The 27,021-nt window shown below is 39.2% G+C and overlaps 1 protein-coding gene across 4 annotated transcripts; it reads right to left on the reverse strand.

The window, feature by feature from the left end:
* Positions 1-255: 255 nt before the first annotated feature.
* On the reverse strand, positions 256-24,515 carry ptdss2 (phosphatidylserine synthase 2). Of its 4 annotated transcripts, none has more exons than XM_040026262.1 (13): positions 23,283-23,442; positions 22,447-22,780; positions 18,674-18,775; positions 15,573-15,655; positions 12,406-12,473; positions 11,621-11,755; positions 9,978-10,028; positions 9,617-9,730; positions 8,643-8,761; positions 8,433-8,547; positions 7,535-7,680; positions 6,365-6,550; positions 256-3,359 (listed from the first exon to the last, which is right to left on the reverse strand). In XM_040026262.1, the coding sequence occupies exons 2-13, from the start codon at positions 22,650-22,652 to the stop codon at positions 3,206-3,208; spliced, it is 1,479 nt and encodes a 492-aa protein (XP_039882196.1). In that variant the 5' UTR covers positions 22,653-22,780; positions 23,283-23,442; the 3' UTR covers positions 256-3,205. The 4 variants fall into 4 exon arrangements, with proteins under 4 accessions (XP_039882196.1, XP_039882194.1, XP_039882193.1 ...); XM_040026260.1 differs by lacking the exon at positions 23,283-23,442 and adding an exon at positions 24,405-24,515 and having other exon boundaries at positions 3,206-3,359; XM_040026259.1 differs by lacking the exon at positions 23,283-23,442 and adding an exon at positions 23,623-23,740 and having other exon boundaries at positions 3,206-3,359.
* Between the last annotated feature and the right edge of the window lie 2,506 nt (positions 24,516-27,021).

The following is a 27,021-nucleotide window of genomic DNA, read 5'->3' on the forward strand; positions in this document are numbered from 1 at the left end:
AGAGCAAAACAGATAAAGATTTGATGGAATTTGTTTCCATGGTGACACTGTATACAAACTTATCAAGCAAACTTTCTGCCCTTACAACAAAAATAACAAAACTGAAACTCTGGAATAGATATTACAAAGGACACAATACTTATAGTATTACTGGTGGGTGGTCACTAACTGCATTGAAGCACCAACAGTTAATTCAATTTGAGGCAGTTATAACATCTGTCACCTGATTTATTCAGAAAAAAAGACTGTGCAAAGTTCAGTTTTTATTATTTTATTGAAAACATTATAAAAGTATGTGTTGCAGCAGCATATTCACTTTTTATGATCAACATCTTCACATTTACACAATCCAAGTTGAAAATGGCATTTACAGCAAGCAGTCAATGATCAATCTCCAGGAGACATGACTGCACAGGGCAGAGATAACGAGGCATCTACTGCCCCCATGAGGCTGCAAGTGAAACTAAACTGAACCGCAAACACTAAAGTTCCTGTTTTTGTTTTGTTTTTTATTCCACTTTGATCCACACTGCTTCTACATGTTCAAGTTATTTTTTTATAATTCACTTGTTTCTAATGCAGAGCTGATGTGCAAATTCATAACTTGGGTTTAAGTTTTCAGTTCAAACAAAAAACAGTTTTGACCAATTCGAGGCACGAACACAGGTACACAGTGGATACCCAGCCCGTGTCTGAAAGTATCTGATAGAGAAAAGGAAAGAAAAGAAAAAACCCTCAAGCAGCCGAATTAGCACAGCACAGGTTAAATAAGCACAAAATCTGAAATATCAGCTAAACAGTTTGAAATTCACACAGAAATCGCTGCAGTCAGAGCAAGAGCCACAACACTCAAACCACTGACAGGTGAAGTGATTAACATCGGTCACGTTACAAGGCAATTGTCTGCTGGGAAACCCTTGAGTCCATCCATAAGTAACTCCATCATGTACTTCCCAACTAAACATTTCCCCCATAAACAGGGGCCTCCCTCAGAAGGTCAAACTGGAGGACCCACTGCAAATGACCCACAAGACCCAAAGAAGACCTTATTAGCATCCCAGTGGTTTAAATGTTGCGGCAGGAGGTGCAGCCTTGCAGAATCAATGTTCAGCTTAGTGTTTGTGACCCTCTAATCTGAACATCTGAATCTGCTGGATTACATTCACGAGAAAACGACTGCAGCCTCACTAAAACAGACCAGAATTTGGATCTCATTTCACAGATATCATTTATGTAGCACAGAGTCACCGGGACACGGTGAGGAACACAGATTTAACTGAACCCCAATAGTCACAGGACACGCACGCAATGTTTTGGTAACAGTGAGAGTTTGGAGTGAAACTGGAACATGCTGATATTTCCAGCTTTTTCAGTTTGACCACCTAAATAATTTTAATGTAAAGCTTATTTTTATTTTGAAACACTTTCATGTTTCACTAGAGCAGCAATTAACACTTGTGTTCATCATCAGATTAATCTGCTGATCATTTTAAGAAAATGTGTAAGCAAGTAGTGATGGGATGTTTTCAGGATGAATTCATTATCAGCTGACTAATCGTGGCAGCTCTACATTTAGCAGCTGTCACCGACACAGATCAAAAGCAACTAAGACAATTCCTCATAATTAAGACTTTTTAGCTGTAATCGTGGCTGTACAGGTGAATTTGGTTTTAGCCGCCTGACCTCCAGGTGACCTTTTGTAACACTATAACTAGACGCAGACACTGACGATGCTGAAACTCAGAAAGAATCAAAATGAGCAGTTTGAGGTGCATGGTACCTCATGGTGGATGGTACTTATGGCTTTAGCAAGAACCAGATCTTAAGCTTTGGCTGATTGCATGTGCAATATGGTGACCCTCGCAAAGCTGAGAAGAGGGGGGGGAAAAAAAAAAAAAAAAAAAAAAAAAAAAAAAAAAAAAAATCATAAAAACCCCCAAAATGTAAAACTGGAAGAATGTTTGGCATAAAAGGAATAGAATATTAAATTCTAAAGTGACAAATGGTAAAAAGTGTAGAGGAACACCCACATCTCTGCCATTTATCCTTTTTTGTTGCGGGGAACAAACACGTCACAGTCTGAGGAAAACTGAGCACAGCTTCCTATCAATGCGACTGTTGTGGATGTTAGTGCTGCAGGTTTCTCTGAACCTCATTTCACAAAAAAGGAATCTAGTGTTTAGCATTGATTTACCCTAAAGAAATAACAGTGATAAGAAAACAGCTACAAAAAAAACAAAAAACACTCAAACTATATCCCAGACACCAAGTATATTATTTTCACCAGTTAAATAACTAGAATATAGTACATCTTTATTTTATTCTTGTTGTTCTTGTCAAGAACAAAGTTTGAGAGGAAAGAAAGGCTTTGACCAGTTTTCCTCTCTTGTGTGTGACTAAAGGAGGATCCTGAGCAAGAACCCTCAAGGCTCAGTGCTTCCAGGAATGAACGCTGAACTGTAAATGAAAAAAAAAGAAAAAAAAGAAGAAGCTTGAATTGTCTTCCACATGTAAACAATACATCATGTACCTGGGACTAAACCTAGTGTAAGCTGTCAGAATGAATCAGGAATCAGCTGGTAAAGTAAGTGTCACTTAAACTAAACTGAACAGCCATGTGTTGTTATCATTACTTGCGCCCAGTTTGATACTGAAGATTGCATAGTAGTGGATACTAAAACAGAATCCAGATCAGTCATTACACCTTCAGAAACTCCTCTAAATGCTCTCCTTTTTCTCACCTGCACTGATATGACTGCACAACACAGGGTTAAGCATATTTACAGTGGCAGATGTTCCTCCTCCATTCTTCTTCTCTCGCTTTTTTGTTTTTAAAGACAAAGTGCAGTTGAGAAAATGGAAAAATTATTGGTCACATCTACTTTCCGATTCTGTACTGATTCACCGCATCACCAAACATTCAAAAAATATATTACTAATGCAAAACTATCTTGTCTGTTAATCCACCAAATGTTCTTTGAAACAGAATGAGGTAAATACCGGAAGTAGGACAATAACTACACATACACCAAATGAAAATTGCCCCCTTCACCCCCTTGCCTGTGTTATATAACTACTTGGTTCATGTAGGCACAAGAACAGTATGTGTCCATCCTCTAAGTGTCTTCTTGTGTTACATTTCTCCTCAACTCCTCTCACTGTCCCCCTTCATTCGCTGCAGACAGCGTGACTGACCGGCTTCCTCTCAGGACTTCCGCTGCCTCAGCGTCTCGGAGCTGCCGTTCAGTTTGCTGCGACCGGAGGGGGCGGCTGTGCTGCCGTTGCCCAGCGGGCGGTCCCAGTCAGCGGGGGCTTCCTGTTTACGCCGGCGCGTCTCTTTGTAGCGGAGTGTGATGTCACTGTGAGAAGACAGAAGGAAAGCGCACACGCATTATTTATAGTGCGTCATCCCTGAGGGTCATGTCTTCCCAGATGGTTTCTGGTCCACTAACTTTTCTCACAGAATGTTTATTTGTTATAATTCCTACGCCTACACTATACACTGGATTATATTAAAAGAAAAACAAACAAACGAAACAGCTGATTACTTTAACAAACATCACAAACAGAAGATAAAGCTCTGCTCTCAAAGTCTCACGTGAGCTGCATTTCTTACTTTTTGAGAATAAGAAAAATTCCTAGTTTCTCTTTGTTAAATAAATCCATCACTACAGGAATCGATTAGTCAGTCTGTATGAAATCCCTGCTTTTAGGAAGGTCAGGGGGGAAAATGAATAAAACAGAGAAGACCACCGACAGAGAAAACCAAATCAAACGACCCCTTTTAAGCAAGCACTTTGTGACAGTGGGAAGGAACTGGAAGGTAGATCCAGGCTCAGGGATGGGCAGACATCTGCCACCACTGGTTGAGGGTGAGGGCAGGGACCTTTTGTGTATTTGACAACAAATGTCATTTGTGTGTCCCAAAATAAGCTGGATGCCATTCTAACAATAATAATATACTTTTTTCATTATATACGCTACTACTTGGCCACATTATACAGTGAAATAACATTTTGTTTCACTGCTATGCTGATAACTACTGCTCCATTTCCCAGTAAGGTTCAACAAGTTTCATCAACCTTACAAACTATTTAACTAACATCAAGAAACAGATATGTGCATTTAAAAACATATTATTATTATTATTATTATTATTAAAAAAAATTAACTCCAATAAAACAAAAATTCTTAGATCTGGGTTAGACAGCCTGCATCCAAGTACCAACTTTATCAGTTTACCGAGTTGCCAGAAATCTGGGTGTGTTGTTTGATTTTAATCTCATTTTTTAGGAATAGTGCGAGGATACGATCAACACTGAGTTTTCAGTGACATTCATTTTCAGTTTTACCTTCTCTCTGGTTAATGCAATAGTTTCTTAACAGGTAACAATCAGAAATCAATACACAGACTTCTGCTTGTGCTCAGATTGTGCAGCAACAAGACTTCCTACAAGAACCAGGAAAAGTGAACGTGTTACTTCAACCCTAATGACTGTACGCTGGCTGTCCATGACTTTTAGAATCGATTTTAAGATTTACTTATTTCTTTTAAAGCATTTCATCGCCTGACTCCAGAATATGTACTTCAACTGCTGCATAGCAACCGGGTCATGGTCTGAGATCCCCTGGCAGGAACCCGTTAACTGTGTCCATCTCATGCTTACAGATGAAAGGCGATCGCTTCGGCTCTTTATCTTAGTTTTCTTTTGATACTGAACTTATTTTAAATGATATATATGATATATAAATACATTTTAACATTTCTTTTCGTGTAAGTTTATTCTGTTTCTGGGAAGCACTTCATAAAAACATACAAAAAGTACTTATTATTGATACTATGTTTATTGTTAACAATATTATTTTGAATGCTCCTCATGAGGACCTCTGTAACACTTAATGGAAGAGCACCAAGCAGTTACACACCTCAAAACAAAACATGCACTCAGCACTTGCCTCGGTCCACTCATACTAAATGAAGCATATTAGGTAACAGACTGGGAGTGTGCAATAGGGTCAAACAGTGCTTGCAAATTCTTAAGGTTCTCGGTTAAAAAAAAAAAAAAAAAAAAAAAAAATCACTTTGATCAGAATAACACTTTTGTCTTTAGTCGACCAGAAGAAGTGGTTGAGCTGATCTCATTGCTCTTGTCATGTGATGGTTAGTGTGTGGGTGTGTCTGTGTGTGTCTGTGTGCGTGTGTGTGGGGGGTATCAGTTCCTCTGGGTTTCACTGCCCTGACTCACTTAAACAGTGTCAGCACAAACTGAATGCCCTCTAGCATCACTAAACTGACTGGAACAGAGTAAAAATGATGTGAAGGGAAATGAAGATGATAAAATTCACCACAGACGTTCTCTAGAGGATCCCATAGATCCTCTAATAATGATTATAGATCCAAATGGTGATGTGGTAGAAGAGTGGAAACAAAGAAAGAAAATAAAAACCCTACACTTTTCCTATACCTAGGACATTACTGCATTATTGCTGAGCAAGAGCAGGAAGTAGTAAGGAAGGGGAGGGAAAAGGCAAGGGCGGGGGGGGGGGGGGGGAAAACAGACAACAAGCCTAACATGCCAGGGCAGGCTGCACCTAACAACACAGTAAAGATAAGGCAGCTCAAAAAAATTGAATTACATTTCAAAAAAGAAAAGAAAAAGAACACACTCCATGAGCTCATGAGGAATAACTAAATCAAATACAGGAGCACACTAGATGGAGTCTCACACGTGTGAAGAGATCTTTCTTAAACTGTAATTAAACTGCATTTCCTCATCAGTCACCATGAACAGTGCATTTAAAGCAAAAGTGAAGTGCAAAACAGCAGCATGGAAACAGATTGTCATCTTTTCCTGCATGAGTGTATAAAGTTCATTTGGAAAACAGCTGTTTTTTGCCAATTCCCAACTTCCCTTTCTATAATTACCATGTAAGATGTCTCTACAGATCCATAACTGGACTCTATATGAAACAGACCAGTGGAAAACCCACAGAAAGCTGACACACACAAAAACAATAACTTAAAAGAGAAGAACGACCCAAAGGCAGACGGACCTGTCTCAAATAGACTGCACGATGTCCAGTGAACCAAAATAGAAAAACAGAGCAATACTTGACTGGACTTTGGTCCCAATGTAGTTATTGTGTTTACTAGACACAAGCTAGAAATGGTTAAGAAGCTGAAATCTTTCCTCCTTACAGCCTAGCTGTTTTTACACAAAGAGCACAGACTTTCATTACCTTTCAACAAACATTGTTTGTCACCCTCAGCTTCCCCCCCCCCCCAAAAAAACCCCCCCAAAAAAACAAAACAACCACAAATACAATTAAATAAATAAATAAAATAAGCCATCCCACTACTTACCGGATGAAAAACCGCCACACGGTCCAGATAAGTATGAGGAGGATTCCTAAAAACCAGCACTGAATGATAAGAGAAGGAATGGGCAGCATGATGGTGTGGGGGTCATACTTGACCACTATTAGGAACTCCGTTACTGTGATTGCTGATACCAGCCACGCCTGCTGGCCGAGCTTCTTGTGGAACTTCCTGTTGGGAAAATGAAACAATGTTATTGTGGAAAAATTATTCAATAGGGAGGATACATTTACTTTTTTAGGTTTATTTTTAATATTTACTTTTTAATATCATGTATGCCTGTGATGTAACACTGTAACGCACAGCACTATATCACTACCCATGCATGTGAATAGTCAACAGTTAAATGATACTTCCATTTCTAGTCTACCAGAAATACTACAGTCTGAGTAATTATACGAATTTTGTTAGTGGACAACACTGGTTAAACAGAACTAGTACAGTACTGCAGTACTTAGCTATAGCAAATGAATGGATGTATGTAGGCTGTTCTACAATGAACTGGAATGCAATCAGAGTAATTCCCAACAACATTCTGCACAGCAGCTGTGACGACGTTAACCTGCAAGTAAAGAAGTCCACTAATGCTAGTCATACTTGGCAAACTAATCTGACACTGTGCGTGAGCGCCACACATTTCCCTTCATTTGGTATTTAAACAGTTAAAAATGGCTTTTATATACATATGGAATACATGGACATATTTAATTGAGTTTATTTTTAATGAGACTATAATCCCTCAGGTTTAATCAGTTGATCACTAGAAATATCTTCCAACACTGACCCAACACTGGAAAAATAGCAGAAAACGAAACATTTCTGTCTGTTTCTGTTACTAGTAACCATATTCTTATCAATGCACATGTTTGCTCATGGCTGGTATGTATGAATGGTGTTCTTACTAAATATTTTTGCTGTGTATAGTACACAGAAGACTCACACATTTCTTCACTGCTGTGCTTATCTAGTTTTCTGATTTCAATTTGCACTACGATAACCAGTTTAAAACTCAAGAGCAAACACTTGACTAAACTCAATCAGTGCTGAATGTCAACAAGTTCTTTATTCGGTGTGTATAAAACACATACAGTCTTTTATTATACACCCGGTCAAACTGTCCAACTCCCAAAAGAAAAGCTGCACATTGCTACTCACGGGTCATCCATGAAGTCGTAGATCTCCCTCATGGCTACGCCCCCCACGTTGACAAAAAAGACAAGGCGAAGCAGCACCAAGTAGTGTTCAGGAGGCATCCACAACACAAATTTCAGGTAGAAGGTGTTCAGCTCTGCCAACAGAAACTGGCGAGATAGGAGATAAAATATCTTAATTTAGAAACACCAAGAACACAAAAACAACACAGAAAAGAAGAAAAAGTTACAACAATCAGTCCATGTTGGGCACGTCTTTCTTTTCCATTAGCTAACAAGAACTAGCCTTTTACATTTCGTGAACTAATTCAGGTGTCAGACAGGGAACCAAAAACAGAAATAGGGCCCAACATAACTACGCCCATATTTGATGAATTACAAATCTGATATTTTTTCCTCTCTCCTCGATTCATGAAACACATTTCCTATGCGTCTGTTATGTGCAGTTATTTGAGAGTCCTTTCTAAGACGACAGGACAGTGCTGTTTAAGCTTAATGTTGATCGATTGTCACAAGTTGTGGATTTGATGTTTATGCTCCACCCGCCTCTGCTCACATCGGGTGGTTGTCATGTTTTCAGCGTTACAATGTGTTGCTAACAGGGAAGTAGCAGAGTGGCATCTGGCGGACAAACTAAGCAACGGCAACATTCAAACCATGGTTGAAGGGTGTTTCTATGATCTCTTCTTTTACTCTTTCCAGTTTATCAATAGTCACGAATCCAGATAGAGATATATCAGCAATATATTAATCAATATAATGGTTAGGCCAGTCCATGAACATGTATTATCTATATATCAGAGTCTAAATACATTACGCTTTCTGTGCATTGTTATTGTATGGTGATGTCATCATTTTTTGCAGTGAGACAAATGCTTTCCCTTCATGTTAGCATTTCTTACCATAAAGATGATGCCTAACACAGCAAGCCAGCGGCGAAGGTTTGAAGCAGGCTTCCACTCAAACTTGACCCAGCTGTAAGGTGTGAACTGGAATGCTATACGCTTTATCTTCCCCCTGCCAAGTACAGACAGAGATATCATTAAATATAAACAAATACAGAAGCCCAACATTAAAATGTTTGCAAAGAAATGTCTTTCATAAAGTCATACTTGTATGTAGGAATGTTCCAGAGGCCCTGCCACTGATACGGTTTCATTGACAACCAGGCCAGGGTCTTCATGCCACAGTAGATCCCCAAACCATTGCACACCAACACATCCATGATCCACTAGATGGAGAAACAATTTAAAAAAAAAAAAAAAAAAAAAAAAAAAAGGGGTAAGTGAGGTGCAGTGATCCTCCAAACCAACTATCACACACCTCTCCTCCACCTTGAATATAATTTACATTTACTATAACTAAGGTTTTTTTGTGTGTAACAAGTAGCAACAGCAACCGCAGTATTTATCTTTACAGTCGTGATTATAATTACATAATACCTATACTGTCTGTTTATATTTGGAGTTTTTCCTGTTGCTTTCCAGCAGTGCTCACTTGGCTTTACCAGCTACCCCTTCTGTTAATTAGACCACTTGGTTAGTTGCTGGTATGAAGTTCTTATCATGCAAACAAATGAGCACTTTGTTGCCATTACAAATATCACTAGCAAAATGATCACTCGCATGCTTCCAATTTCTGTGCTTTTACTTATCAATGTGCTGACGAGCAAGAGATCTGTGAACCTCCCAACTTAACACATGATGAATATAATGTGTTCTGCAAAATGTCCGTAAAACCCTTTAATTTTACTTTTAAATTTACAATACAGTTACAATGCAATCCTTGTTTTGAACACTTTATCTATTCACACTTTGGTTCAAAGAAACTTCTTGTCTAATATGGACACATTAGGCAGGATTATATCTGCAGTAAACACGGTTACACTTTAAAGAGAAGACATCTTGATCTTATGTTCATTTCTCTTCAATGTGCCAAGCATTTTTTTTAGATATTGTTCATTCTTACCATTTGTGCCTTACTACAAAAGACTCACTCAGAAAACTTAGACAAAACAACCAAAATAACCTCAACGTGTGTCACACAGTATTTTGTAATTAGAAGAAAACAGCACAAATGTACGTACATGGTCCCACCAGCACTCTGAGAAATTAGGCAACTGGTGCTCCAGGCTATACTCCAAGAACTCAAACATGACACTGATTATCATACACATCCACCAATCCCGAATCATTAGAGTCTGGAGGGAAATAGAGTGTGAGAAGGTCAGCAAGATAACAGACAATAAACAATAAAAAAGGTGCAACTTTATTTGTCAATAAATGATCACACTAGAATGGGAATGACCTCACTTGGCACTTATTGACTAGGTGCTCTGTAATCATTGCAAAGTCAAACCATTTAAATCTGTGATGTGTACATAACAGTGAGGACAGCACGCTCAACTGCTTTTATGAAACATGTCAGACAGCTAATTCCAAACCTACCTTGATATACCATCCGAGAAAGTGAGCTGGCACAAAGCCATCCATCTTGTCCTGCAGAGACAAATGATGTTTAACAGCAAGCCCAACTACAATTTTGCCCCTAAATCTTACACGTGAAAAGCCCTTTCATTAAACTGTTGATCGTTTTTAATGATTGTGTTATTGCATTTCTAAAGTTGGGTGCCGACAAATACCCCCTCAGCCTTTTACGACTGAGGGGTAAAAATAACTTCTTTTTTTTTTTTAGGGTCAACTGGAAAGAAAAACAGATGTGAAAATGAGAAAGTGAGATCAGAAATCAAATGTGACATAATCGGATGCAAACTATAAAGTGACATTTAGAATATGCAAATATATCATTCCCATTAAGCCTATGTTGTCAATACAAACAATTATTAATCACTCCAAGCCTGTATATTGACTGCTCTCCATTTATCTACACATAAATACAATGCAGTGTAAGAAACTGCACACAGCTGCTTCTTCGGTGTTTCATATCCCAGCAGCCACATGTAGGCACCAGAACCCTGATCTTGATAACCATGCAGCCACTGATTTGTGAAATTCCACATCTGAGTGCAGTGCCAACCATCCACCATATTTACTGCAAAGTAGCCCATTTAACAGGGAGATGTGTTGCATTACACTGGTAGCGGATTATGATAAGCATCCTATGGTTTCTAACTTTCCATTAAAACACAGATCTGTGACTGTCTGTGCATTTCTTAACATTTCCAAACTGCATTTCAGTTCATTGAGCACTGTTTTAAGTTTCACTGCTCCACTGATATAACCCAAAACAGCAAGTGTGCTTGGAGACACACACAGCCTGTGCTCTAAAAAGTCCTGCTGCTTTCTATTTGTGCTCGGACAGTTAAAATAAGACCATCTGTGTTCAAATAAAGCATCGCATCTAGTTCACACTGGAAACAGGAAGAAATGAGCACAGAGAGTACTGGGTCACTGAACAGGACAAAGCCTCTTTGGGCATCACAAAGCACAAATAAAATGCAATTAAACACACAGTTCTACCCTTACTATTTGGATCATATTATTTCTGCTTAGTAACCCAACACATTTTTATTTATTAAAAATTCCTACAACCAAAGTAAAGTTTATTGATAAATATGTGGTTTTAATTTGACATTTTAAAAAGTCTATTCACAGAAATGGGGTTTTAGAGGCCAAAATCAGACTATTAGTGGAGGTGGGCTCTGGGTCATGGCAGCAGACAGAGGAAGGCCTGGTTCTATTGATGGACTGTAATCTGCCCCAGACTCAAGCTGCTGCACACCTCCACAGTAACTGTATTCTTGTGTGTGTTTGAGAATGAAAGAGAGATAAAGCAGAAGAAAAAGAGATAAGAGAAGTTTTACAAAAGGCCATACACAGATTCATCTAAACTGCCATGTTTCTTTTCTGTATCTGGGCCACTTCCTTATAGCAATAATTGAGGACAATATGCATAAACTTATAAATGCATAACTGGACAAGAAATTTTACTTTTAGGAAGGCGGCCTGTTTCTTACTCAGTTGTTTTTTTAACGGCATAATACTATCAAAAAGTCTTACAAACATTCCTACCTGCAAAGACACACAGGAGAGGAAAGTAACATAAAAAGCAAAAAAATTCATTCTCTCACCCAGATGTTGTGGAAAGGGTCTGTAGTGTTTCCAGGGTCATAAATGAGGCAGTTTCCCCCATAATCACGCTCAGGGAGAGGAACCCCCAATTTGGGGTCAATGTACTTCATGAACTGTCGTCCATCGTGCACAGTCTGGATAAAAGAGGATAAGAATAAGAGCAAGTACCACCAGAACTTACATTTCTACACAGGCTACATCAGATGGTGTCCTCCTTCAGTTAACGGCAGATTTCTGTGGCATAAAAGTAAAATTTTATTGCTTTTTACCTAGCAACAACTTAAAATTATCCTTGTACAAACAGGAAGTAGATGGTTAAATATACCCCCCCCCCCTTTATTCTTCTTCTTTTACAGTGTCCAGGGCAGTGTGAAGGGCCTGGCTCAGTGACAATTTAATTAAATTGGGAGGGGGAAAAGAGGCTTCCAGGGATCACAGCAGAAAAAGCACCAGAGACTGGAACAGACATATCATAGTGGGAGGGGGGGAAAAAAAAAAGCCCAATATTTTGCCCAGGCTTGACTACACTTTTAAGAAGTACTTATGGACTCCATCTGGCCTTCTTTTTGGAGACCACGATTATAATTAAATGTCAAAGCAAACGTCCAGAAAACCCATGTCATAAAAATCACTGAGTAGAAAACTCAAAAAGAGAAGTTTGATGTGGGAGGGAAAATTGTCATGTGATTGTGTACAGAGTTCCCATGAGCTAAGAATTTGCATTGCACGTGTTGATCTGACGTGTTCTAGCCTTTCCAGGCAGCAAAATTCTCACCACACCAACCTGAAACAGGATGAAGATGAGGAACAGTTCATAGACGACAGTGACGCAGAGCCAGAAACGCCAGTAAGCTAGAGCGAGAGAAAAATCAGTTACACTGAATACAAACTAAATTAGTACTATGTTTTTTTTAAACACAATGAAAAAACAAATAATAACAACATTACATGACAATTTCCTATTTGTGCTGAACATTCCACGTTCCAAATCTAACTACTTCTATTCCCTGCAGTTATGAACATTTGACACTCAGTCCAGACTAATATTTTACTGCCCAGTTACATAACTCCAACGTTGCTGCCCCAAGTTTGACATTTAGTTCCCACTACTTTACCAACAAAAACCACCATAAACAAACGTATAATGTGGGTTTTGGTTAAAGACATTTAAAAAGAGCACCTGACGACACACACAGAAATGAGCTGCTAGGGGTCCTGGTTAGGGATGGGTATTGATAAGATTTTCACGATTCCGATTCCATTTTCGATTCTGTTTAACGATTCGATTCTTTATCGATTCTCTTATCGATTCTTTTTTTTTTTAAAAAGGAGAACACACAGGTCGAGTAGCTTAGAACTTTGTTTTATATCTTCTCTTTGAACAAGATAGAAATTTAGGAGTAACATGGCCTTACAAACCCAACAGTGAGATCTTAAGAGATCCACAGCCTACGGCTCTTCAATGGGGTGTCACAGGGTCCCCAGGAAAAAAAAAAAAAAAATTGTAAATGTAAAATAATAAAATAAATATTCTCCTGTAGCAATAACAAAGTATAACATAAATTATTCTGTAGCAATTGCACAAGAATATCCAGTAATGTCCCTGCCTACAATTAAACACATTCACTTACTGAAAATCGGGGCATCTGCTGTGGCAAATGGGTGCAAGCCTTTTACCACAAACTTAGTCCCTGCTCGGTGACATTCATCTATCCTGGCCTGAAAGGAAACGCTACCGCTAGACTGCAGCGAGAACTGCCAGCATCTGAGCCAGCCAGACTCTGTCTGTCTCATCATGGTCACCTAAATGCACAGTAATGGCTGGTTTTGTAATAAGGCAGATCGTGCTAACATAATATGCACTGTTAGTTGATTATTTACCTGCCGCATTAACGGGAGAGGACGTGCAAACGTTACCGCTGCTGCTGGGTTGAGATTCACGAGTCCGGAGCGGAATTAAAAACATGACATTCATTTAAGGTTATCGTGTGTTTTGTGAGCAAATGCTTTTGCATATTCGTAGTGTTTCCTCCCTTAAATGAAATATCTACTTTGCAAGTATTGAAAATTGCCCCGTTGTCATCCGTTCTCGTAAAGTATAACCAAACTTTTGAGCGTTTGAGCCGCCGTGTTTCCTGCCAGGTAAATGACGCTCCGCAACGTGGTGACGTCATTCGGGGCGACTGGAATCGATAAGGGAATCGTTTGCAAAAATGGCAAACAATTCAAAGGAATTGAAACAGTGGGAACCGGTTCTCAACAAGAACCGGTTTTCGATACCCATCCCTAGTCCTGGTATTTGGTTCAACCCCAAATCATTAGCTCATTTCCACTAATAAACATCTGCCTGAATTACCTCAGTATACACATAATGTCATAATGTGTTTCTGAAGATTTAAGACAGAGATACTGATTTTCATTAAGAAATAAAACATCAAGTAAAAGGACTGATATATAGTGTGGTAAACACCAGTCTCAGTCCTAAAGTCCCACATGAGGAGTGCTTTTATTCCAACTGCTATTGAGCTGAATTATTGTGGTGATTCACATTCACAAGCTCAGTTTCCTTTGACACACCCAGACCGTGATTCAGCAGGAGCTACAGGTTTTAAATCTGAAGGAGGAAAAAAAAAACCCTACTGGGTCTTTTTCCCATGATGGTATTCTATGGAGAGCCAACTGTAATGTGAATAACACCAGAACCTACCCTGCTGGATTAACAAGCAAAAGACTGAAGCAATTGCATACACACACAACCACATCCCTCGATCAGCCCACAAAGGTGCGAGTAATGCAGTCAAATACTCGCTCGACCACTTCACGCCTACCTACAACCGACAGTATTGAGCATGTCGCTGCATCTGCCTTCCACGCCCTGTTTTCCCTCCTTCCTTCCTCCCTTTCCCTCTGGAGTTAGCTGTTGTGTGTGTGTTGTGCAGGAGATGTTAAGTGTTTTCTGCATGAAAGCTCTGTTTAAAAAGCTGTGAGTGCTCTTATTTAAATAGTAGCACCTTTTACAAACTGCATCAGATTTAAAGAAGGAAAAGATTCTGTTAGGATGCAAGTTTACAAAAGCATTAGAGCAGAAATCCAACTGCCACAGCTTACGTGCTGCAGTCAGGCACGTAGATTTTTCTACGTGAGCAACAGGTTTTAGTACAAGCATAATCAATTGCTTTTCACATGTCCTACAACAGCTCCGCATTTCAGTGTCATATAATGCAGACAAGTAACAGATTGCTCTTTCTCTCCCTTTTCCCATGCATATGCCCTGAAAACCCTGCATCTGTATTGTAATGAAATGTCATCTCTTTCCATCCTCTCCCGCTTGGATGACAAGATCAAAGATGTTTCATATAAATTCATTTGCATGGCACAAGCAAAAGCCTCTTTGTGGAGACCTTACCAACAGTTTGATTACATTAAAAGGTAAAAAAAAACTGTATCAGATGTGAGCTTGTCACAAACTGCCATTTGATTTGGGATTGTCTGTACTGGCTGCAAACTCATTTAAATTGATGACTGTCTTCAATCAGCTGCTGATTCTAACCAGGATGTGTATTTTCCATTAGGAGGATGAGAATGTTATTACTACCGACTGAACTGCGGACGCAACTGTCAGCTGCTTTTAATGCAAACATATTTTTTATATAATCAGTTTTCACAATCCCCTTTCAACCTTTGTTTTAAAGCATTTCAATCATTTCACTTATCTGGAAGCTTTAAGAGGCCAAACAAATGTCAAACTGGCATATCCTGGATGTTGTCCAGTATTTAATGAAAAGGTAATAAAACAGACCAGGGTTCAATAAAAAGAGCACTACATGGCTTTAATATGAACTTTGACTTGCATTTCCAAGTGCCAACTTTGTTAACTTATGCTATATTCTCAATATAAAAAGAGATCTGACATGAATTACTTTAACCTGGTGATAAATGTGCTTTTCATACCTGGATGCGGTCTGGTGAAAGGTCCATCTTTGGCCTGTGTCACTCCAAAACAGAGGAACACCAGGATGCTGGCCACAATACCCCTAGAGGACACACATTTGGGAATTCATTGGAATCACAAAGACTTCTGTATTGATTCCTCATAATGTGTTCTTACTGAACCACCAACAAACAAACAGCCTATTTTCATTTCTTTACACTAGGAAAAAAGTGAACCTCTATGCGAACTACTTCTCCAAAAACCTGGAATCCAGCGTTCAAATTACAGATATGAGACTGGAATGTGGGTAAACAGTAAAAACTGTTTGTCCTGTGTAACAAAAAGGGTCCAGCTCTGTGTTTGAAGGAAAAACAAAAGGACAGTACAACAACATTTAACAGTTTGGAAAGTGTTGACCCAAAACAAATTAGTATGTGAGAAAAATTAAATCTTGTCCTTAACCCAATTGAGATGTCAGGCAATGCCTTAAACAGGCTTTTTAAAGCAATCAGAAATATTGATGAACTCACAGCATTGTAGGAAGAATGGCCTACAATTCCACCACATCACTGGTCAAGTCTCAGAAGTAGCTACAGGACACATCTAAGGGTGATGGCTCAACGTGTTCACCCAGCGTGTTCAATAAAGTTTGTCCATTACTGTAACTTCAATTAAAATCAGTATGCATTTCAAAGGGGCCGGAAGGCTTTTATTACAGCTACACATACAAGTCTCAGCATTTCAACCCCGTAAACCTTTAAGATCTGTGATGTCAGATCAATCAGACAAGGCATGAATGGGAGCATAATGGCTTGGAGAATTAATAATTAAATAACTTGAATCTGGAGGTCTGGTCTACTACTTCTATTTCAATATTACAACTTCATTTGTGTTTATTAAGAACCAGACCAGCTAAGTTGAGCTTAAGTTGCTGTTGATTTAAGCTCTGAAAACCAGATGACCAGACGAGGACACTGTCCTGACCTTACAAGTAAACAGAGCAGGCTTAAAAGACTGAGCATACAATGGGATTACAGTGCGTGCTAGCCAACAAGCGTAGGAGCATGAGCATGTGAGATTTAGGGATCAATTTCTTCGCTGTGTGAGTCTGGAATCAAATGAATGTGTGTTCAAAGAATACAACACACAAAGTGAAGTTGTGTGTGAACTAGTGAGAGTGGTCCCGGATTGCAGGGTTGACTGAGAGTTGAGGAGTAACCAAGCAGTGCCTGAGAGTGAGCTCCGCTTCCAGGGTGAAGCTCTTAGGGTATTTATCCCAAGGAGCCGGACTACGCTGATGGCAGCAAATCCTGTTAAGGAGCATCCACACAAATGCAACCTACAAATCACCCCATCTGTCGCAAACACACATCATTGATAGAGCCTGTTTTGTGCCTGACCTTCTCAATACACCTCCTAAGTACAAAGTAAGAACAACTAACTATAACCCTGCTTTGTTTCACAGATTTTTAGCTGTAACACACGTAAATGGGAGTTTTAAGCCACATGCAAACTTGCCTTGACTAAATCTCCCTGTTTGAAATACAAGAAGCTATAACAAACACTATCAGGGACAGGTCTGATCATTTCCATATTTATTCAGCAGCATGGCAACAGCTCCAAAAAAACTTTAGCCACAAGAAAAACAAGTTCTGCAACAGCTTATGTATTCCCATAGGAACACTGCTTTAGTGCACCTCCTACTCCTACCTGCCTTTTCCTACCAGGAAGCACAAAGTAGCTGGCACAACTTCCAGCAGTCGCTCTGCAACTTTCTGTAGTTTGCAGTAATAAAAGAAACTGAAATAATTTGGCATTTATCCAAGTCTCTGTGGTTTAATAAACGTGATAAAGTTGGATGTATATTTCTTTCCAAAGTTTAAATAAAACCCATTAAATCTACTTGCTAAATGCTCAACTCGTATTTATAGTGTTCTTTTCATGGCCAAGACGGTTTTATACATGGCCTTGTAAGCTCAAGGTGAGTGTGACTGTAAAGGCTAGTGACTCATCTCAAATGGTGACTTTTGCTCCTTGCCCATGTTTATAGGAAATAAGTGGTTTATTCCAAATGTCATTTAAAAAAAAAAAAATATATAGAGTAGCTACTGGTTGGTTGGTTGGTTGCATTGCAGTGTTACCCCCACATTTAGATTTGATCTATTCTCCAAGTGTGTCGTGACAAAAAAAACTGAGCAATAAAATGTGCTGTCCCTCACGAAGCAGATGAACTCAAACCTCAGCAGTGTGCACCTGCTGCTGTTCCAGTTAGACTGTCTGACTCGTAGCCCATCTCCAGAACAGAAGAAGAGCTGCTGCTGCCAGTTGCAGTCTATAACGGTGGAGATAAAAGTATGTAAGAGATGCCCTCTGCAGAAGCAGCAGAATGACATGGAGGATGACCACGATAGCAACTTAGTTCAAGACCCAGCCAGAAGGGAAAACACAAGGTAGGTAGCTAGCTGGTTAGCTGGAACAGAATTTCCAAGACTTTCAGCGAGTAAAGCTTAAATGAGTTGTTAAATATACATGGGCCGACACAATGGTAAAGTTCCATATAATATCCCACATTATATGGAACTTCACTTTGGAGATGGTACTAGGTCCAAATAATCCTGAGACTTGGTTTTGCAGAACATCACCTTGACATTGCCTTGTGGCACGGCCCTATCCAGATCAGTCAATTGTGCCATGAAGACACCAACAGACCGCTGTAGCACGATCTATTATTGGCATCTGATTAGCAGCATCCGGCATTCCAGAAACTCAAAACAAGATTCAGTCGCAGAATAAGCTGCCTGGGATTGGCAGAGAAGATTGCCATGTTTTTTTTCCATGGTCACAACCCGCATATTTAACTCAGCTGCTCAACCCACAAATGCTTGTTGCTTCAAATTGTGGCACCATTTAAGGGGAAACAAACAGTATAAGATGCATTGTCAACAAACATTGTTACAACAAAATGACCAAACACAAATTTCTCTCCATAAACTGGTGCAAAAATGATATCATGAAGCTTCAGTTTAAGTCTCCTGGGGTTAAAGTAGATTTTTGGGTGCCTGAGTTTTGGAGTGTTTTGGCTTTGGTGACACTGAGGAAAGGAGAAATGCAACCTACTGACCTTTTAGTGTTGTAGGCCGTGTCCTGAGGAGTCTCCTCCAACAGCGTGACGTAGACCAGAGCGCAGGTCAGAATGAACAGCACTGTGACAGTATGGGCTCGCCTGCAGTGAAAGTGGGGGAAAGGACAGAGAGAAGGACGATAGTACCATTTGTAGAACAGGAAAGTCAAATACCAGTCAGCACAGGACATAAGAAAAACAACAACCAAAAAAAACCCCTAGATTGGCTGATGTTGTCTAACATCACCATGGGACAAAGTTAAGCAACACTGAGATAACACTACAACATTGGAACGGTCTAAACAAATCTGAACGTAAATCTGCTCGTTGCTAAAAACATCTTTGTTGCCTCCAAATATCAAAAGGCATATATAGGGGTAAATCAAGGACAAAATATGAGATGAAATCTGTTGGGAAACTGTGTTGCTACAGCTAAAAATAGTTACAAAGTGTGTGATAAGCTTCAGTTCAAACCTTTCTTTAACTTGAAGTCAAAAATAGCTTTTGCATCAAATGTCTTGTGCCTGACAGTGGATGGAAAAGCTTTATATCAGGTCTGTTTAAACAACAGAATTTGTATGCTCTGGCAGACAAGGTGAGCTGGAGTTTGATAGCCATGTTGTTGGCTACAGGCCCAAGCTATATCTTCCATCACCCCATGTCAGCAAACATACTTTGGCCTCTGTGGTGTGACATTCTAGTTGTTTAGATATATGTCCAGGCAACCTGAGGTATTTACCTCAGCTGACAGGGCAAAGTTTTACGATAATGTCAGGGTCAAGAGGATACACGCTATATAATGGGAGATTTCTCGATTAGAAATAGACAAAAGGACCTGAATGGTATTTGGAATGCTGACAAGTGCATAACAGTTGATAAGTTCTAGAAAGACAAATGGGGTGACTGCTGAGAACAGTGGCAGAGTCACCGAGTTTCCTTATCACTCCTGGAATGTTGATGCTGATCAGGCTGCAGGTGGACTGAGCCAGTATTCATTAGGGAGGAGGGATTTCTGGGAATAAAGCTAATCCAGATATTTTTAAAACTCATTTTGTCTGTTGGTTAAAACCCCAAAGTAATGGGTTATATACCCTGACACCAAGTAGCATCCAAACATGCAACATGTAGGTGAACTGTTAAGCTTAAGTAAATAGAAAACAATCAACACAATCAACACTGGTGTCGACCTGTTTACATGACAGTGTGTGCCAATGACTGATCTGAGTGTTACTCGTACTAGTTACAAAGCACTTACAGGAAACATTTGTACGACACCTTTTTTGTTACTTAACCATTATGTGAATACCTAAATATCTGTAATAAGCTAAGACAAAACCGTGTGACAACCAAATGTCAATCATAACACATCTTACATGACAGATGCCATCACGCCTCAAGTTTTAAACCTGTGGAGAACAATTATAGCAAGTGCATTTTATTCCTGCCAGCCCTCTCATTAATGAAAGGGTCACCAGCTGCAGTAGCCTTAATATTTTGGGGTAAACAGCCAAGCGACATATACTTTATAAATCTATCTAATCTAAAACTACAAAGGCAATGTGCTGCTCTGAGAATTTAGATTAAAAGAAAAAAATAATTAAAGGGTACCTGAAAGTGAGGTATAGCGATTCTGTAAGAAGTTTTTTAAAAATAATAAAGTGCCAACTTTGAGTCACATTTCTTTTGGCTGAAGCTTGATGTGCAAGACAGCACACCAGGTATTGTCAGCCTTTTTCCTGTTCCACCTCCTTATCCAACCTGTTTGGCTGGAGCCACAGGGGGAGGACATGGTTTCTCTCTTCGCTGACAACGATACACCACCACCAAGAGTGGAAAAGTGCAGCGGAAATACTGGTTTTGTGCAACAGAGCAACCAGCTAAGCTTAGAAACAAAGTGCACCTCTGAGCTTGAAGTTAAGATTTAAAAAATAAAAAAAATAAAAAAAGACAAGAAAAGATTCTGCTTTATGCCAGCCTCATGACTAATCAGAGTCTAGATTTAAGGATGAAATTGGATTAAAATAGCCTTCGATTTTAATGACAAGCAGAGACAAACTAACAATTTAATACAATGCGTCTCCTTGTCAGTTTCATCTAATTAAACATTTGCCGAAACCAGTGTGAACAAAACTGCCATTATTTTGAAATGCCTCAGCACTAAATCAGTTTAAGGGAAAATAAAAGTGGAACGCCAGCACAATCACATTTAATAAGTCCGAGTTCTTTATAAGGCATATTAAAACTTTACCCAAAAAAAAAAAAGAGTTTGGCGTTGTCAGTTCCTTCCTGTGCCAGTGACGCAGGCTGAATACCATTTTTAACCAAAAGCTGCTGCCATACAGCTTTCTACTATGAACTCTGAACCCTTGGGAGACACACAGAGTCCATGTGGTGCCCTACCACCTACACACTTGGAAATACACCAACAACTGCCATCTTTTTCCTAACCTGCTTCATACATGCAGGTTTATCATCTGCAGTCAGCACTTGAAAATGTTCCACAAAAAAGGTTCAATCGTACAAATAACTGCAGAATGTAAATTCAAATGACTCACAGGAAGAACCACTTTCCGTTCTTGTTTTTTAATGCGTTCATGTATGTAATACTAGACGGCAAAAATTCAGGATGCAATCAACAACACCCACAGACTGTTGTTATGTTGACCCCTAAAGCAAACAGCTAAAAAGCCCTAGAAGCCAGCTCTAAACTTTACAATGCTATGTCGTAAGACTGCATCTGGATGACTGCCGACACATTTAATTGCCACATAAGTGGGTAAAACCTGGTTTAGGTTCAGTCTAATACAGCAACCCTGCCCTCATGTATTTGTCAATATTGTTCTGGACAAGTGACCCTGATTATTAATCCACATAAAACAAGACTCTTGTATTTTCATAACTGCAACAGACAAAGGTATTTTAGCTCCTGATAACACCTCACTACAGAAATCTGATGCCAAGGCCGTACCACAGTAATGAGAAATTCTCATTAAGGTTCCCACTGGGAGGACCAGTCTCCTCTGCTGTCAATGATATTGGATAGCTTAGCAGATTCTTATTCAATCCATATTTTTTTTGTACACAAAGCAGAAATGAAAACCGCACACACACTCAGAGAAGCTTAAATATTCCTCGAGTGACAGGCTGGAAAGCTAACGTAGCTATAAATTAAAAAGGGCTGCAGAAGAGAATGTCACTTTTCCAAACTAGCTGCATAGCATATCATAACGAAACCCATGTCCTGCAACATGCGTGTGGTATTCCCATTGTGCATGCTTTTTTCTTTTTTAGTTGGCTCATACATACTTTTTTTACGTAGTGAGAAATAAAACATGTGGTGTTAGGAAAGGCAAATGAAGTATGTGCTCATTTCTACACTTTGCAGGACAGGTATTATACCTGGCACACCTTCAGATCTGTCGTGAATGTCAAAGAATCTCTCAAGTGTCATATCTGAGCCCTGAGCTTGGATGTGCAATGTGAGCATCCATGACAACACTACAAACCCCACAACACCTCCAGAAGTGACATTTAGTGGATCATGCTTACTGGAATAGTTGCACCAGGATGGAAAAACAACAAACATTTCAGTTTGACCTGACATTTACAGCAAGGTCACATTATCTGCTGTCATTAATGGAGGTCGCTCTGGGCCTGTCTTTCAGTTCACCTTGAAGCACATATTACACCCTGCTGTCAACTAACAAATGCTTCCTCCCCTTCTGTCTCTGCAGGAGCCGTGAACTTGCACTGACACCGACACTAACACTCACCAGAAAAAGGTGTTGGTTCCGTCGTCGTAGACTTCGCACTCTGTGTTTCTCCGGTGCAGATTCTCCCTGGAGGTCTGCTTCATCACCTTGGCTTTGATCGCTGTGCTCTGATCCGGACACGCTGGATCCACGGAGCCGTTGTTAACCTGCTCGCCGACGCTCTTGCCCGCAGCCACGCCGCTTTTCTTCGACTCCGGCTTGGTCATGGTTCTCACCGACCAGCCGCCCTGCGCTGCTTTAAAAAAAACTGATCCCGTGCGCTTTGGTTTATCCCTGAGCTTTCCTCCCGTCTACTGTCATCCGCGTTAGCCCCACCCAAGTGGCTGTCAGCATCCTGTGGTGGTCGGGGGAAATGAACGTTACCAGGGCGACACTTGAAGGGTGGGGAGAATAACCTGAAAATCACGCCCTGCTGCTGAGCTGACCTGCCCGGCACGGACAGCCGCACTCACATGCAGATGAGAAATGCAACTGAGTCAGGTTCGACACCGCCTACTTATTTTAAAGCATTTCTACATAACCTTCAGAATAACACTTCTATGTGTCAGCAATGGCGACCACTTTTCCACATGCCCATTGGGGAGAGGAGGGGTGGGGGGTATTACACGGTAAACAAAATCACTGTGCCTGCACTTCGATGGGTGCGTAGCGTTGATATAAGGCAGCTTGGTGAACTGCGTTAGCTATTTGTAGCAGTTTGACCTTGCCAGTGAGACTGCAGTGACTGACAAGCTCCTTATCAATTAAGCAATCAAGGCAAAACCGTAATTACTTATGCCATTATTGATTAGCTACCTATTCCTTGCCGGGAAAATAATCAAGCTAACATTACTTACCAGCTGAATTTACGGGCTTACTGACCGGAGTCCGAATGTATTTTGCCATTAGAAAAAGCTACATTTGTGTAAAAGTAAAAGAACCCGAGGAACAAATGAAGTATACTGGTGTATTACTGTAGCCCGTCTTTATTGATACTACTAACAGATAAACCGCATCAGCTACCTTACCGTCTACGCGCGTCACGTGGGCATAGCGAAAGCGCCGGTGTGTGGTTGAGCAATCAAGCGGCTTCCGGTTTATTCGTTTCACAACAAGTTCTCTACGATGCGCTACATTGACGCAATTTTATTTTGAAATACAAATATTTCATTCGGAAGTTGAACTCTCGTTACTTACCGTAAATTTAACACATTGATAGCCTGACCTATTTGGCGGGTTTAGTTAAGGATCATCCGTTTACATGTAATATTGATAAGTAAATGGTAAGTTTTAGACATTTCGCAGTAACAGTAAGTTTTAATGCAAGTAACTGCAAAAAACGGCACTGTTAACTTGGTTAGACTATAAAACTATTATTAAAACCGCATTGTTTTGGCTAGTGCTATATATGGGTATTTGGTATGTCGTCATTTCCGCCTAGTTTAAAAGTCTGACGTTATTTGCATACAGAAATGGTTAAATAATCAGTTAAATATAAATAAACAAAATGGTATTTGTACTTATTATTTAAAGCAAACTTTTTTTAGTTTTGTTTTTCATATGACAAAATGATATGCGTAATTGTTTTAGAGAGCATACAAAAGCATTGCCAGGTTATTCAGTAAAACTCAACTGCGCTGACTTTCTGATGACGTGAAGCATTACATTCATAAAGTCAGTGAAACACATAAGAAGCATAAAATCCAAACAACTTTCCACAATTTCCACAAATAGTGTTTATAATACTCACCTCTGACGTTAATAGTCAGTTACTTATTAAACAATATGTTTCCTTTTTTGGCCTTCTTGAAATTGCAGGTTTACTATCCGATAGCTCCTACTTTTATTGATTATTATTATCATACTTATTGTTTCCCAATTAAATCAAAATATTTAATTGGGACCTTTAGCGCCTGATACACAAGATCTTGTCTACTTGTCTACTGTCTTGTCTACTAATCAATGTGGTGTAAACTTACCCAATGTTCCTTGACAGTCTTATTTACCCGTAGATGGAGCAATCTGCCAAGATGTTAACATGTGCCCGTACTGTCTGTTCTCTGACAGCTGTTACAGAAACTTTTAAAAGTTTGCCACAGTGAGGTTGGTATAATATTTGCTAAAACGTCCTCACTGAGTTTATTTAGTTCACGATCTTAACAGAAGCTCCTCCTTAAGACGTCCCTCTACCTGACTGCACATGGCAGCTATTATTATGTGTTGTGTAACTAGAGATCTTGCCAAAGGTGAAAAAGCAAGGTGGGAAAGCTGTTCTGAACTTTATGTTTTCAGTTATTATCGAAACTAACAATCCCTCTATTTTGTATATATTCTTTTTTCTTTGTTCTTTTTAAACATACTTTAATACGTTTGTGAAGCTGTAAAAATCAGATAAGGGTAGCATGAAAAATACTTAGTGATTACACAAACATTATGCAGGGGTTAGTAATGGGTAACTTGTAAATAAGAGGACCTGAATAATTTAGCTTACCGGTATTATATAATGTTATACAACAGGATATTTCAAACTAACTAGGCACCTCATTCTTTGTTTTGACGACACTTTCTTTAAAGATATAAAACATTGTGGGTTCAACTTGAAAGAAAGTTAGATGTGAGATGTAAACATGAGGTCAGAGGTCAAATATGATATGATATTTGGATGCAAAATATAAGGTGATATTTAGAATACCCATATATCATTGCCTTTAAGCCTATATGTTCTCAGTACAAACAATGGCAGTAACAAATCTGTATAACATTATACAAAGCTAGTTAAAACTTGGTTATTATCACTTTGACCTTCAGCACAGTCTATTGGCTTTGAAGGAGAGGTCAGAGGACAAATATGACATATTTTAAATATTTGTATGGTACTTCGTATTTGTTGATAAATTGACAACACACACTACACTTGTAAGAATCATAGTTTCTAATTTATAAGCCTTTTTGTCAATATAGGGCATTAAACCATTAAGTTGACTTTGAAGACCTTGGTAGATGTAAGCCAAATTTTAATGGGTTGTTAACACAAACTCACTCTACACGTCTACAAAGTTTCATTGGAATTCATTCAAACCTTTTTGAGCTATACAACTACCAGTTGTATGTTTATAGTTTTCAGTGTAAGGTTTAGTGTGGCATCACTGTTTCTAAAGACCTCACTGCCCAAAGTAGCTATCATATGAGTGCAGTGTGAAGCATGTGTTTGGCTTTTGTTTTCATAACGGGAATAAATGGTGTAGCCCGAAGCTTTAAGCATTTCTTGGAAACAGTTTGATTGGCTGGCTTTTAAAAACAGTAGCATTAAAGTATATATATTGCTTTAAATAGAGCATTCCTCTGCCTCTCTATGATTAAGAACATGGCATGTTGCACTTTAACCATAGTTATAATAAAACTTTTAAAATTATAAAGCACAACATAAATCAAGGAAGTAAAGCCCCTTGCAGCTAAAGTAATTGAGAGGCAGGGTTCAAAAAACGTTCAGGGGTCATGTAGATGAACTATAAAGTCTTTTGCCTGAAGAGAAATAGAAAAAGTCAGCCACAAACCGCAGCACATTTTAGATATTTACTCATGCATAAGTGCTATAAAAACACCGAAAGCACTATTTTAACTTCTGAACAAACAGCTCGGCACAGAATGTTTTAAAGGACTGGACACAGGCTTATATAATTACAGCTCACAATTTGGCAGAAATGTACCATCCAGTTGGATGGTAGCTGGTGGATTAACTAAGCAAATGAAGCATGTACTCCTTCAATTTTCTGTCAGAAAAAGAAGTTGATTTCGTGACATAACATTTTCATTTTCAAGTTTGTTTTCTTTTGCTGACATGTAATAAGGCAATAGTCAGTAATGGGTAGTATTTTCAAGGTCCTGACAGCAATGCACAACTTTAAAAATAACATATGCAGATGTTTGCTTATGTTGTGCTGTTGCGAATGATTGCATCAGTAGCACAGCAGAAGTTTGAAGTGTCTCTATATTTGCATTTCTCTTTGTATTGTAGAATATGCATTTCTTGTAAAAGGTCTGATGATCTTAAATGTCGTTTGACGGAGTGGCTCATCACTCGTGGAGTGGGTCGTCATGGGTGTGTCACATGTTTGCCAGCTTCAGTCTTCAGAGAAAGCATGCAGACAAAACAGTTTTATAGCTGTCATGTGGAACAGCAGACACTCTGCAGGATCAAAAGGATCAGTTTGTTCAGGTGAGGGTTCTGCGTGTGTGTGCTTTTTAGTTACTCAAGAGCCGCGACAATAAAAACAGAACACAAACAATGTGTTTGCACAGTCAACCTGAAAAACACACAAGTCCCTAGTTAAATACATCAATTGGGATTAATGCACTCATTATAAATCAGTAGACAGCTGTTTTCTTCCTATTGTGTTTACATTTTTTCTTCTTCAGTTAACTTTAAAAAAAAAGACCATAGCTGTTGGCCTCTTTTTTTTTCATATACTACATATATGCACATTTGTTTCACTGCTTTAACATGACCAGTGGAAAGGAAACACGTTAAAACAAATAAAATCCAATCCAAAAACCTACTGCTCATATGCACTTTTTAATTAAATGTTTTATTTCAGT

The sequence above is a fragment of the Simochromis diagramma genome, unplaced genomic scaffold, assembly GCF_900408965.1.
Source record: "Simochromis diagramma unplaced genomic scaffold, fSimDia1.1 OVJJ01000293.1, whole genome shotgun sequence".
In the NCBI taxonomy this organism is placed as follows: Eukaryota; Metazoa; Chordata; class Actinopteri; order Cichliformes; family Cichlidae; genus Simochromis; species Simochromis diagramma.